This window comes from Rhincodon typus, chromosome 31 (genome assembly GCF_021869965.1).
Source record: "Rhincodon typus isolate 14 chromosome 31, sRhiTyp1.1, whole genome shotgun sequence".
Taxonomy (NCBI): Eukaryota; Metazoa; Chordata; class Chondrichthyes; order Orectolobiformes; family Rhincodontidae; genus Rhincodon; species Rhincodon typus.
The window spans coordinates 28,602,231-28,618,070 of record NC_063362.1 but is presented as its reverse complement, the minus strand read 5'-3'; the positions used below and the strand labels follow the sequence as shown (position 1 = coordinate 28,618,070).

General features: G+C 38.8%; 1 protein-coding gene across 1 annotated transcript in view; it reads right to left on the bottom strand.

The window, feature by feature from the left end:
• The window catches only part of mtor (mechanistic target of rapamycin kinase), a 358,206-nt gene that overhangs the window by 287,073 nt on the left and 55,293 nt on the right, over nt 1–15,840 (bottom strand). Inside the window, exons 11-15 of the mRNA XM_048614903.1 lie at nt 14,239–14,454; nt 13,125–13,330; nt 3,936–4,058; nt 3,678–3,761; nt 2,936–3,028 (exon numbers count right to left, since the gene is read on the bottom strand). Of these exons, the coding sequence (XP_048470860.1) occupies nt 2,936–3,028; nt 3,678–3,761; nt 3,936–4,058; nt 13,125–13,330; nt 14,239–14,454 (722 nt within the window). The remainder of the gene's footprint in view (nt 1–2,935; nt 3,029–3,677; nt 3,762–3,935; nt 4,059–13,124; nt 13,331–14,238; nt 14,455–15,840) is intronic.

Here is a 15,840-nt window from a genome sequence, read left to right as displayed (position 1 = left end):
ATGGACTGGTTGGGCCAAAGGGTCTGTTTCTGTGCTGTATGACTCTATGTCAATAATTTGCCTTCATTTCCAAAGCTTCGGTTTTAGCCAAAAGCATTTCTGATGACCTTTATCAAATGCCTTCTTAAAGGCCCTATAACTAACCTCCGTTGCCATTCCCCAACTATAGTTTTAGCCATTTCTTCAAAAACATCAGATTCGTCAGGCTGAGCCATATTTAAAATTTATGCTGGCTTCTCTAATAACTGAAATTTTAAATGTTCAGTGGTTTTTTTAAACTTCTAAACTCTCGCAATTTCCTGACAGCAAATATTAAACTAACTGGTAAATAATTTCTTGATTTTCCACTCTCACTTTTTTTTAAAATAGTGGAGCAAAACACTACAACACTGTTAAAATCAGATACAAACAGCTAAGTCGAAATCACGGCTACAGATTTGCATCACTTTGCTACTCAAACACATTTACTGTGCTGTCCAAGTAAATACAACATTTTAAAATGAAGGACGATTTCAACCAAGTTTAGAGCCTCTCTGAAACTTAGGTAAGGAGGAAGGCAGGACTGGAAGATTCTGCATACAATTATTAAAGTTCATCTTAACTAATTTAGTCCAAAAGACTGCAATTTTTTTTCGACCTTCAAAAACTAATTTTAAACTGACTGTCAAACAGGTCTCTTCAAGCTCATCCAAATTCCAATGTTTCAAGTCTCTGCCATAAATGCATTGCACGCTTCAAGTCTCTGCCATAAACATTAAATCATGTGTTTACCATTACAACCTACACATGACTATCAATCAAAAAGGTAACAGAATCTGCTAGAGAATAAACATGTGGAACCATCATTTGTTGGGATAGGCATTGTGCAGCAAATTTCTTGTATTTACCATACATTTCAAGTTCAGCAGTCTCTGCCTGTCACTGGGGGAAAGCACCTGTGGCAACCAGGTGTTTTCTCTTTAGGGAGGATTTCCAATCTCTCCAAACCCGTGCTACTTATCTGCTGAAAAAGGTTTTCACATTACGTTCAGCATGCTCTAAAAAATATTTCTGCCCACCTATCCACTCTTCTAGACGAAGATGAAGATTTAACAAGAGTAGAAGAAAAGCAAAAACTGAGAGACAGAGTCTGGAATTTATAACTTTAAAATAGCACCATTACTGCTAGGGTGTGTCCCCCCCAATACATCAATAGTAGCCTATAGCATTCTGTGTATACAAGGTTTGATGCGCAAGTGCAAAAAACTGCAATGAAGTTGACTGAATCTTGATCATGTTAGAAATTGTAATGCTTCAGGTACAAATTGCCATGCATATCATCAGTCTGCATTCATTTACTGAGAGTTTACAAATTTAGAGTGGTTAACAAGGCTTGAGATTCTACTTATCCTCTTTTTCTAGTGCAGTGCATACCGCACTGAAAGCTGATATTTAATTGCTACCTTGTCCTTTGTTAGATGGTTGCAAATATCCATTTGAGCGCTATTACCACAAAACATAAAATTAAGTAATAAAAATTGTTTTGTTTTAATTGCTTGCAAGCAGGAAAAACTGCTGTACTGGTTTATTGCTTTAAAATATCATCTAAGTAAATGTACCAGATAGAAGGATCAGACTGTTTCAGCAATATACTGGTACCATAAGGAATGGCAAAGTTTGACATTTATTTTATATCGTCCAATTTGTTTTATAATAAATTCAACATTTAAGAATATTCTCGATGAGTTGCTGTTACAAAAACAACCACAGAAATACAGAGATGATGTTGCGATTTGACGCACAACCACGCATGGTGCTCCATCTAGTGGTGGCATTGGCTACAACTGCAGTCTTGTTTTTGTCTTCAGTGGTGTGGTGCAACTATATGGCATTTTTCCACTGCACAAATAAACTAGACAGGTTAGTCATTACACACTTCCACCTACATATACAAAAATAAGAAATTCACAAAGGATTGTTGATGTCTGGAAAAGTAACTTGTTTTCAGTCCAGACAGATGAAAGAGGATGTGAGCCAATTTTCCTATCATGCCTCTGTATAAGAGCAGTGCACTAAGAATTTTTGTCATGACATGCATGAGGCACCCTAAGGGTAGGCCAGTCTTCAGGGCAGGTAAGTGAAGCACAGCTGCTAGCCTCTCCCATTGCTGATCAATCTCTCATGCTGCCAGAAACCCATAGCAAATGTAAGCTAATTGGAAATTAAGTTCCAGATCATCAACTGGGCTGACCTTCAAAACAAATTAGACATTTACTTCTCCAGAATATCTGAAGTTGTAGGCCACAAAAGCCTCATTTAACAATGTCATGGATTATGTGAAAGTGCAAGCCAAACACCATTTCACAATACACTTAATTGAAGAAAGTGACACATACAGAATCATGTCACTTTTGTCAGGCTTCACAGCATTCACAATAGAACAATTGAGTGCAAAGCAGTAGAAAAAGTTTTATAGACTTTCTATTTTTCACCATCTAAAATTAGAACAAAATTCAGGATCAAATCCCAAATTTTCACTTCAATTTTTGTAGGAAGCAACAAAAAACAACAATCTCAGAATATTTCTTTCAATAATCAAAATAACATACATATTATCACATAATTCAGAAGTCATCAGCAGCTGCAAGTATTACGTTGCAAAACCTTTACAAACAAAGATGGTTTCTGCATAAACTTTACTCTGCACTAATAACTATGCTTCTATTTCACACTGAATCAGTACCAGAAAACCATATCAGCACCAGGTGCATTTGTCAACCATGGCTCAATTTTAACATTTAAGAGACTGTCATCAAAAATAGCACTGATTCCCCCTCCCCAACCCCAATCAGCCACAGGCACTTAAATAAATGATCAAGATATATCCAAAAATTTAAAGTTTGCTATTTTCTAAATACTCCCAGGGAAAAGTAGCCAGTTGCTATCATGAGCTTACCTGTCTTTTGGCAAGTGAAGAGGAGTCCTGGAGCATGTCCATGATGATAGGAAATAGTTCATCCATCCATTTTCGCATTTCCAGTCCACTCACCTTCAGGGGCAAACATTAATCACGACGTTTTAAAAAGGCTGTAGACTGGCAAGCAGTTTTACATTAATCAAGCTTACAACAGGCCAATCATTATTCTATATCTGAGAAATATACTTAAAGGCAAGTCATTAAATTAATGAAATATCTTTAACAAGATAAGGTGACTTTTTTTTAAAAAAGCAGGGTTCAAACTGCACTTAGAATGACGTTGCAATGCAGAGCTGAGGCAATGTACATTGTCTTAAGTGCCATCTTGAGATGAGAAATTAAACTAAGACTCCTATTGATTGTTAAGATGGATATAAAAGATAATATAGCACTCTTTGAAGATGAACAGAAGAGTTCTAAGAACATGCCAGCTAACAGTTCTCCCAGACCAATACTACTGAAACAAATTAAGTGGTCACTTATTGCTCTGTTCTTGTATAGTCTCATTGTGCATATATTGAATGCTGCATCTATGTGCAATAACAATACTGACCACAGTCCAAAGTATGTTATAGTTTTGAAGCATTTAGGGATTCCTCTGATATAATTCAAATTCATCATAACAGTATTACATTATACATTTTTCAATTTAAGTTTCTCGTCTACAAATGTAATGAATCGTATTGCACACAAGTATTCAGTCTATAACATATGATCTTACCTGGGCAAGTTCACCTATAGTAGCCAGAACACTGACAATTACACCAGGGTTTGGATCATGATCCTTCAATTTTAAGATTAAAGCCTAGGAGGAAGCATACGATCAACTGAGAGCAAATATATTTGCTATTTTCTTCAATATCTAATATATATTTTCTTGTCAATGAACATAAATATAAAAATGTTTCAAAATGTTCAATGCCAATTTAATTTTCACACTTACAGTCACTGTAGGAAAAAGACATTCCCTCTTGCTTACCTTGAGAATAGGTTCCATGTACGGGCGGATAAGGCGGGGAGCATTTGAAACCAAGTGGCCCAGCATTCGGGCACTTTGCTCTTTGTTTCGGCCTACTCCACTGTGCTCTAGCTCAGTTAAAATCTAAAGAATTACAAAGAAATTATAAATGAACTGAAAGTTTTTCTTTTATTTTGATAACAAATGATTGACTTATGGACAATATCACACATCCAGTTTCTGTCAGAGGGCTATTAAGGCAATCTATGACTACAGAGACATCAATATCAAAAAAAGAAGAATTCAAACAAAATAATGGCTCCAAAATCAAACAACAAAAGTTTCTCCTATATTTCTGGTATTAAACTGTTCTGGTATGGTACATATATTATGCAAGATATACAAGGTGACCTGCAAAGCGTTTTTAATCTCTTGCATTAGGAAGGTCTAACCATAACAGCTGCATTTACCAGGACAAAAGAATAACAAATTCTACATTTTGACAGCAATTGAAAGCATTTTGAGCTGAGGGGCAAGACATCTATCCACCTCTGCCCTAAATATATTCAAACATTCCACTACCACCACCTGTTTCAGAAGACAGTACCTCAAAACTCAATCCCGAGGGATTTTTTTTGCTCAATCTTTGTTTCAAATTTTTAAACAATGACGCTTAGTTCTAGATTCTTGCACAAGAGAAAACATCACCTCCACATCTACCCTGTCAAGACCCTGCAGGAACTTATCTGTTTCATGATGCAACTTCTGTAAGTTTGCTCTTGTTTGAATCTTTAAATTATTTTTCAAATACAATTTAAGTTCAATTATTGGGAAATGTGTTGGAAACTAATACTTTACAAACAAAAATCTCAATATATCAGCTGTTGCATGATGGTAATATTACAAAAAAAAGATGGAAGCCCTTGAAGTATTCTGTTATAAGCATAAGTCATACTTAGCACAAAGGAAGATGGTTGTTAGACACGAGTGTCCTGGGACCAATCATCTTTAGTTGCTTATTAATAAGTTTTCTTCTAATAAGGTCAGAACTTGGGATATCAGCTAAGGAATATATAATGGTCAGTCCGTTTGCAGTTCCCCATGCAAAAGCCAGGACAACATTCAGGCACGAGCTGCTAAGTAGCAAATAACATTTGCAGCACACAAGTGTCAGACAATTACTACCTCCAAGAAGATTGTCTCTCCTAACATTCAACAATGTTGCTATCATCAAACTGCTCATCAACAACATCCTGAAAATACTATTGATCAAAAATTGAACTTTATCATTCATCCTAGTATTATGGATACAAGGGCAGGTTAGAGGTTTGGAAATTCTGCAACATGTCAATTTCTGACTCCCGAAAGCCTGTCCATCCATCTCTAAGTAGCGCATCATCCACAAGATGCATTTCAGGAACTTGCTGAAGTTCCTTCAACAGCACTTTCCAAATCCCAACCTCTGCCATGATGGGAAAATCAAGTTCACCTCTGAGTAGCACACCATCCTTTGTTAGAACTCTGTTCCATTACATTCATTAGATCAAAAACATTTAACTACCTGTTTAATATTACTGTGGGTGTACCTACACTGCCTTCTCAAGGGCAATTAGAAACGGGCAATAAATGTTTGCCTTGCAAGCAACCCTCATGTCACACAAATAAAAAAAAATTCCAAAGTTCTAAATAAAGATAATCGCACCAAGTTAGACACAAAAGTTGGAACACGTAGTATTTGCAGGCTTCAGTGTAAGCACACACATCATTGAGAGGAACCATTTGTAATCTCTTCACATTCTTTCTCCTCTATGACAGTTTTGTATAGACTTTAACCAAAGCTACAAAAAAAATGAATTCAGCTATACAAAAAAGAACTCTCAGCAGTCACTGTAACAGAACCTACAGCAACCCATTAAAATCAGGATTTTGCAAATGGCAAAGACTACTAAAATTTCAATATCCAGATGTGAAATTGCAATTTCTGTAACTTCAGGACTTCTTCCAAGAAAAGGAAAAATATGACCTTTAAAACATCACCTTAAAAATCTAGAGTACTTGAAAAATACTTTCTGGAAAAATTGTACAGTTAATGCATTTTGCAGAATGCAAGCACAGAAACAATGTCGAACATTGTTAGGAAATGAAGATAGTTCCTAAATCAGATGATGATGATGGAGCTATTCCAAACAATTTTTTTCTATGTTAACTAATAGGTTTCAAACATCCCTCAATCCAAAGTTATTGCACAGAAAATGACTATTGCTTCTCTTCTCAGGATGTCAAATAATTTTAAATATATCTCTTTTTTAGGCTAGATTATATGAACACAGAATAAAATTCAGAAAGTTTGCCCTCTTTGGGTCACTATTGTCTGCCTCCTAACATTCAACGACAGATTGGTATCAGTGAAATTTGAGAAAAAACATTTAACAAGTTACAGAACAAAATAGGGTCTCTGAAATTGCAACATCTGTTCTGAATTTATACTGAAAGGATCACCAAAATGAAAGATCATTCAGAATTTTAGTTTATTGCCTCTTGAGACGCCCTGAGAAAGACCGTTTGTGTGCATGGATTCAGCCTGTAAGTATCTCACAATTGAGCTTTTATTTATTGTAACTTTTACCGTCACCAAACTGGAAGCTTTAAGGGAAATGGCATGTTCCAAATTACTTCCTTTCACATATCTAAGTTCTGTATTTTCATTTTTCTCTAATTTGCATCTTTTCTAGCATCTGAAAAAGTGGTCCCAAAACTTAAGAGTGCAGGGTGAAATTGGCAGCTGTGACTATTTTGCAGCCATCAATGTCAGGATTTTTGGTGGTGGTGGTAGGTGGTCATGGGGGCGGAGGGGTGGGTAGTGCTCAGCCTTTTCCCAACTTTTCTGGGGTTAAAGGATGTCTAGCTGTATTTGGAATAATTGAAGGTCAACTATTCGAGTGAACTTGCAAGTGAACCCTAATTTTGAACTCCCCCACCCGAGGGAAAAGACCTCATAGAATCCCTACAGTGTGAAAACCGGCCCTTCAGCCCAACAAGTCCACACCGAACCTCAGAGCATTCCACCCAGACCCATCCCCCTGTAACCCACCTACTCTACACATCCTTGAACACCAGGGGCAATTTAGCATGGCCAATTTACCTCACCTGCACATCTTTGGACTGTGGGAGGAAACCAGAGCACCCGGAGGAAACCCACACAGAGATGGGGAGAATGTGCAGACTCCACACAGTCACCCAAGGGTGGAATCGAACCCGGGTTGCTGGTGCTGGAGGCAGCAGAGACCTTTGCTATTTATCTTATCTTTGCCCTTCATGATTTTATTAACCTCTATAAGTCACCCCTCAACCTCCTACGCTCCAGGGAACAAAGTCCCAGCCTATCCAGACCAGCAGAACACCGCTGCTCACAGACCTCCAGTCCGATAAAACAACTCTCTACCACTACCCTCTTCCTCCTACTGTCAAGTCAATTTTGTATCCAATTGACAAGCTCTCCCTGAATCCCATGTGATCTAACTTTACTAACCAGTCTACCACACGGAACCTTGTCAAACTTTTAACTAAAATCCACGTAGACAACGCTATGCCCTTACTTATCTTTTTGGTTACATCCGCAAAAATTTCAATCACGTTAGTGAAAAATGATTTCCCATGCACAAAGTCATGTTGACTATCCCCAATCAGTCCTTGCCTCTCCAAATGCATGTAAGTCCTCTCTCTCAGAATCCCCTCCAACAACTTACCCACCAATGTCAGACTCACTAGTCTATAGTTCTCCAGCTTCTCTTTACAGCCTTTCTTAAATAATGGTACAACATTAGCTACCCTCTAATCCTCCAGCACCTCACCCATGGCTGTAGACGATAGAAATATTTCTGCTAGGGACCTAGCTTCCCATAATGTCCTGGGATACATCTGATCAGGTCCTGGTAGGGGAGTTCAAAACTACGGGGCATACTTTTAAGGTGAGAGGAGAAAAATTTAAAAAGGGATCTGAGGGGCAACTTTTTCACACAAAGGATGGTTCGTATGTCAAATGAACCGCCAAAGAAAGTGTTAAAGGCAGATAGAGTTACAACATTTAAAAGACATTTGGATAGGTATATGAATAGGAAAGGTTAAGAGGGATATGGACCAAATGCAGGCAATTGGGACTAGTTTAGTTTGGGAAGCTTGGTCGGCATGGACGAGTTGGACCAAAGAGTCTGTTTCCATGCTGTATGACTCTATGGCTTCTCACCATCCAAGCCTTAACACTATAGCAGTCTCAGTTTACGTTTGGAATGCTAAAATCCTCTACTATTACAACCCTATTATTCCTACATATATGAGCTATCTCTACATATTTGCTCCTCAGTTTCATGCTGACTATCAGTGGTGGGGAGGGTGGGGGCATATAATGCAATCCCATCAAGATGATCATTCCCTTCTTATTTCCGAGTTCCACTCGTATAGCTTCACACTGGATGATCTCTCAGAAATGTCCTCTCAAAGTAATTAAAAAGGCTAGTCCCCCCTCTTTCTATCCTTCCCGTAGCATCTAAACCCTGGAACATTGAGCTGCTAACACCATCCCTCCCTCAGCTATGTTTCTGCAATAACTATGATATACCAGTCCCAAGTTCTCATACATACCAAGTTCATCTGCCTTGCCTGTCAAGCTCCTTGCATGGAGATCTTTAGAGTTAATTCGTTCTCTGACTTGTTCTTGCCTACCTTGTCTAATTAACTTGCTCTCTAACTTCAGAACCATCCTCCTTTGTCCTTAAATTCTCACTACTACTTAGGATCCCCCCACTTCCACCCCATACCATCTTTGTCTCTATCTGTAACGAATCTGTTAGAAGTACAGCTACTGTGGTGAAGTTAAGCACAAGTTTCTGATAAAACCCACGTATTCCAGAATTCTGGGATAGTAGAAACTGCAGATGCTGGAGAATCCGAGAGAACAAGGTGCAGGGCTGGATGAACACAGCAGGCCAAGCAGCATCTATGATTCCAGAATTCTCATGACTTATCTCATCTCCTGTTTAGTTTTATGAACGGGGAATTCCATCAAAGTCTTTTATTTGCTGTTTTAACAACAATTGCCCTAGATACGTTCCAAGTAAGTTACCCTCCCTTTTGCAAATTTACTCTTGGCAAGCAACGTTTATCACTCAACCAGATAATTGTATTTGCTAAACAAGTTTTCGCATTGCTTTGTGTTATTCCCAGGTGTTACTGTACATTACATCTTCTAAATAAACTACATAGGCACTTACATGGCAACATAGAAAACAGGAGCAACAGTAGGCCATTCAGCCCTTCGAGCCTGCTCAGCTATTTATAATGAGCATGGCAGATCATCTCAATCAATAGCCTGTTCCTGCTTTTCCTCCTTATCCTTTGATTCCTTGAGCCCAAGTGTTGTATTCAACTCCTTCTTGAAATCATACATGTTTTGGCCACGACTGCTTTCAATAGTAGCAAATTCCACAGGCTCACCAAATGCTGGATAAATAAATTTCTCCTCATCAGTCCTAAATGGTTTATCCCATATCCTTAGGTTATGACCTCAGTTCTGGAATCCCTCACCACCAGGAACATCCTACCTAGTCCTGTTAGAATTATGTAGGTTTCTAGGAGATCACCCCTCATTCTTCTGAACTCAGGAAAATATAGAATTCGTACAGTGTGGAAGCAGGCCATTAGGCCCATCGAGTCCACATCAACCCTCTGAAGAGCATCCCACCCAGACCCAACCCTTACCCTAGACACTATGGGCAATTTAGCATAGCCAATCCACCTAACCTGCACATTTTTGGACTATGGGAGGAAACTGGAGCACCCAGAGGAAACCCACACAGCCACCGGGAGAATGTGCAACGCCCAGACAGACAGCTGTCCAAGGCTGGAATCGAACGTGGGTCTCTAGTGCTGTGAGGCAAAGGTGCTAACCACTGAGCCACCATGCCGCCCTGGTATATAATCCTAACTGATTCAACTTCTTCTCATTTGTCAGTCCCACCTCCCAGGAATCAGTTTGGTAAACTTGCACTGCAGTCCCTTTGTAGCAAGAATATCCTTTCTCAGGTAAGACGACCAAAACTGTAAACAAATCCCAGGTGTGATCTCACCAAGGCCCTGTGTAATTGCAGTAAGACATCCCTGCTCCTGTATGCAAATACTTTTGCTATGAAAGTCAACATACCATTTGCCTAGTTTACCACCTGCTATACCTCCATGCTTACCTTCAACAAATGGTGTGCAAGGTCACTCAGGTCTCGATGCACATTCCCTCATTTCAATTTATAGCCAGATGACAATCTGCCTTCCTGCTTTTGCCCCCAAAGTGGATAACCTCACATTTATCCATATTAAACTATATTTTCCATACATTTTCCCAGTCACTCAGCTTGCCCAAATCACACTGAAGTGTCTACGCATCCTCCCACCTAGTTTAGTGTCATCTCCAAATTTGGAGATATTTAGTTCCCTCATCTAAATCACTGATACATATTGTAAATAGCACTAATCTTTGCAGTAGCCCTCTAGTCACTGCTTGCCATTAGAAAAAGACTAGATTATTCCTACTTTGTTTCCTGTATGCCAATTTTCCAACCATCTCAATACACTAACCCCAACCTATGAGTTTTCATTTTACATTCTAATCTCCTTTGTGGAACTTCTCAAAGTCTGAAGAAACCACATTCACTGTTGGCCCCTCATCAACTTCATTAGTTACATCCTCGAAGAATTCCAGTAGATTTGTCAAACATGGTATCCCTTTCATACATTCATGTTGACTCTGTCTGATCCTGTCACTGTTTTCCAAGTGCTCTGCTATTAAATTGATTTAAATTACTCGATATATCAATCTTTGGAATGCAGCTGGGGCATTTTTAAAACTCGAATGAAATGACTGGACATTATTACCCCAAAAGGGTTACATCACAGGCTGATTTATCTTTACCTTTAGACGTTAATGCTACTTGCCAGTATCCCTTCATTAGATCAACTTTAGAAAGGATCAAGGCACTGCCAAATTTATCAGTACAATCTTCTAACCGAGGAATTCACTATGAATCTGTTTTTGTTACAGCATTTAGTTTTGTAGTCAATCTAGTTAACCCATCCAGTTTAGGAACTAACATCACTGGTGAATGCCAACTAACTTGGCAAGGTTCAATCAAGTGATTTTCTTACAAGTACTGAATCTCCATTTCTACATGAGCTGTTTGTCTGGACTTAACTGGTAAGGTTTTGTTGCATTGGCACTGATTCCCTTACATCAATATCCATGGCTAACATCGTACATCTAGGTGTATATCTATAGGTTTAAGTACAAAATATACTACCTAACCATTGCAGTATTTTAGTATTGGCTTGTTGAAATATGGAGATTCAATTTGAGAACTCTCCTCCTACTTCACACACACTGTCCCGGTGATTCTCCAATACTCATATCACCTGTCATACTTGTTCTTTTTTACCATCCTGTCTAGTTGTTATCAATTTAACATGTTTGTGTGACGCAATTGCCAGAGATGATGGCCTGGTGTTATTATTGCTGGACTGTTAATCCAGAGACCCAGGCAATATTCTGGGGATCAGAGTTTGAATCCTGCCACAGCAGTTAGTGGAATGTGAATTCAATAAAAAACTAAAAGTAAAGAGTCTAACAATAGCCATGAATCTGTTGTCGATTGTGAGGGAAAGCCCATCTGGTTTACTAATGTCCTTTAGAGCAGGAAAGTGCCATCCTTACCTGGTTTGGCCTACACGTGACTCCAGACCCACAGTAATGTGGTTGACTCTCAACTGTTTTCTGTGCAATGAGGATGAGCAATAAATACTGGCCTAGCCAGAGGCACCCTCAGTAATGAATTTTAAAAAACACACAATGTAAAAATAACTCAAAAACGCTCTTGCAACTGTCCCATCTTTCTAACCTCACCCAGGGTTTCTGAGATTATTGGTTATAAGTTTGTAGCCCATAACAAAGCTATAACTTTCACTCCAGCCATACCATTGAGAAGTCAACAGCTGATTTCTTAACAATACTTGCTACCATTTCTGGACAACAAGTCACACTCCAGTTGCACTTCGTACAACAGAACCAGGATACACTCTTCACTTGTCCTGTTTACCAGCACTTTGGCTTTCATTGCATGCTCTGAAGGGAAAACTAAGTTCTTATGCAGCAAGAATTTGAGTAACTCTTGCAGTTCTTATTATAGTACATGCATCATTTGAAGAAAAATGGGGCAATCGTTCCTTTTGATAAAAACTCTTCATTTTTCATAACTATCTTATTCACCTCACCTGCATGCAGTATTTACCTCCAGGCTCTTGGTTGTAGTTAAAGCTACCTTTTGATCCATGGTATGTTCCTTGTGAGTTTGTTCTTCAGACGCACTCTTACGAACCCCACTAAGTCCCACATGTTTCCCATCCAACTTTCAGGAATTCAATTGAAGCTGTTCCAGTTAGCCCTTTGATTTTCAGCTCCACCCTCAGCATCTTCCTTTCTGATCTGATGAGGGAATCTTGTGGCATTCCCAGCTATTCTTTCTTTATCCTGGCTACTTGTGTTCCTTTCGCTCTCCCATCCTCTATACTTCTATGGTTTATATGCATGATGGAAAAAAACGGCTTTGTTTTATGAATCAATTTGTTATCGTCAGCCAGTTCTGTTGCCTGTCTAGCAGCAAATGTCTGCCACAGTTCCTTTTGATTTCAGTAATGATAATATACAGGTGTCTTTAAAGCAATGGCTATTCATTTCAGTGGTTGATCTGGTGGACCTAGGTCTCTTATTGTTAGAATTCTCTTTTAAACTTTCTTTGTCCTTCCACTCACACCAGGAGAAGAGGAGGAAATGATTATTTTAGTTTGCTAGTTTTGGAGGTCTCTGGCTACTCTGCACTTATGGATTTGTAACCAGGTACACTCAACCAATCCAAGCACTGTCAGCAGGGAACTTTCTATTCACTCAAAAATTCCTGGTGGGACTGACACAATAATGTATCAATCTCACTGATCCAACAGTAACACTACCTTCCACAGTTAAAAATGCATACCATTTGATTTTTCTTTTTCCTCAAGTTGCAAAACATTTCTGGTATTTCAGCTATATAGTAGTCCAACTTCCAATCCAGATTATAAAGGAAAAATGTGGTCCCTTATTATAAGTACTCGCAAACAATAATAATAAATACTTACCTGTATCAGCATTTTGCGAAGAAAAGGCATAACAAATGCAGGATTCATGCTGCTCAGTCTACCGATAGTGCAGATGGCAAGCTCTCGAATTTCAAACACTTCGTCATTCAATGCCACAAAAAGAGCTTGCAGGTTCTCAGCCTGGGCTAAATGAGCATCAAATCGCTCATCTAAAGAGGCCAGCACACAGTAACGAATATCAGGATCTGAGTAAATGAAAGGGAAAAGTTGACTTTTCTCCTTAAATTAGGAATTAGATGAAGCATCAAAAATACTATTTATCCAAAACTGGCAAGGATTGTAATATCATTTATTTGTTATACATAGTTACAGTTATAAATACAGTTTCATGCTTAAAAGAAGTTTATTGTTTAAAAATAGAAGGCTGTAATAGCAAAATTGTAGATAAGTTTCCTTCATTGTTAGTTCATCCTTAAAATGTAAAATGTACTGAACAATACAAAAGGTTTCACTATGTGCTCTGGCTTTCTTATCACACCAGGTTCACATTGACAGGTGCCAAAAATTATAAACAACTGTTAATAACACAGGATAGGTAAACCCATAAGTTTATTTCAAATGTAATCTTTTTTGTAGGAACTCTGGTATAGGTTCACCTAGCAAAAGACAAAAGTTAGTATGGAGCATCCTTATGCAAAGAGTGGAATACAATTCCAAGTAGAATATTGCAGGAACTTGAGAGATAATTGAAAACATGATGGAGGAAAACAGTGGATGGTTGGGCTCACATGGGCTAAATGCATCTTTCTATATTGCAGTTATAATCAAATCACTGCTAGAATCAGAAAACCTCCTGTAAAATTACACTGGTACTTATTAGTGCTGCACTATTTAAAACAAACGCTCATTGCACTAATTAGGTTTTTGCTAGCTTGCCCAAATATACTCATTAGAAAAATCCAATGTATTACACGGTTTCAAGATCAGTGTGAGATGCAGAAGTCCAAGAAATAACTAAGTTTATCAGAACTAAACACTTTATTTAAATTATTCCAGTTGAAATGTGAGTTCAACAACATTTTATTCACTGAACCGCATGATGTTCTGTTATTGAATGTAAATTTCACCCAAGTTTTTTTTAAAAAGTAATTACCTGGATCAGTAATTCCAACAACAAGGAGTTTACTAAGTACATCTGCCACAACCTGAACAGCTGTCTGGCTGACAACATGCCCATGTCCACTGATGAGATGGACTGATGGAGTTAACAGTCGTGAACAAGTTCGAGCTGCTTCCATTCGAATCTCTTTGTGCTCACTGTTAAGGAAATGGTCCGCACAGTGCCTGACAAACTGGGTGAGTGAGTGACCTGCATTAAATGTAAAACAAAAATGATTCAACGCGTGAGAACATAAATTGATTGCTATTATAAGACGGCATTTTGGAAGAGCTGCATCAACTAAAAATTTACAAATAGAGAACATAAAATCATATAGGTAACTAATTAAAAAAGTCTTAATATAATCTAATTACTACATTAACAAGTTTATGATTCATTCCTATTTCAAGAATTAATATTACAAGGATAACAGGCCTTTGGTTCAGCTGCCGTGTTGCTTCAATCAGCAACTGCCACTTAGAAATCAGAGATCTGACCTTTGGTAACAATGTGAAAATGTATTTGTTACATGTATTTTTTATGAAAGCCTAAAATCTGTCAAGATCAAAACTTTACCCAAGGTTAAATGGTCATAAAATATACCAAAACAATATGGATATTAAATTGGGTGATCAAACAACCTGATTTAAGAATCTAAATTGAAACCAAAAGAAAAAGGGGGAGAGAGACGTGTTATTGAAAATTTGTGGTAACAGAGTGAGAAGTGAGGCGTTGGCTTGGGAGGCTTTGGTGAGCAGCAGCTCAGCAAAAAGTACAGGTAAACTCAGGTAAAGTCCTTTTAACTTTTCCTCTTTAATCTTACAGCGTTTGAGATGGTAGTTAGGGCAGTGGATGCTCCTCCTGCAGGATGTGGGAACTCAGGGAGACTTCCATTGTCCCTGATGTCCCTGTGAGAATTGCACTCAGCTGCAACTCCTGGGAGATCATGTTAGGGAGCTGGATGCAGTCATCCATGGATCATTCGAGATGCTGAGTGCATCATAGTTAAGAGTTTTAGTGAGGTGGTCATGCCTAAGGTGTGGGCAGAGAGTAGCAGGGTGACCACCAAGAAAGGCAAAGGAAGTAGGCAGAGAGTGCAGGAATAGTAGGAACTGCAGATGCCGGAGAATCTGAGATAACAAGGTGTAGAGCTGGATGAATACAGCAGGCCAAGCAGCATCAGAGGAGCAGGAAAGCTGACGTTTCCGGCCTAGACCCTTCTTCAGAAATGTTTCAGGAGTCACAGGGAGAAACGTTTTTGAAGGATCTCAAGGTTCTGAATGTAGACATTGTCACGGTTGGGGCCAAGTTGGGAAGGCCTATATGTGGACTGTAGTCCATTGGGGATGATCCGGTTCCGTAGGCATGTACTAAGAAAGGTAATGTGGCTGTAGTACCTGGTTTGCTTCAGGGCGTGGTCAAGCAGTTTCAGGGCCGGAGAGATTACGAGAGAGTTGCAGTGGGAGAGAGATCCACTGAGGTCTTTCCGGAGGGAGGAGGGTAACTTCTTCAAGGTAGGCATCCTTAGAACAGGCTTCGCAGTGGGGTTAAAATTATTTCAGAGATAGTAGGAACTGCAGATGCTGGAGAATCTGA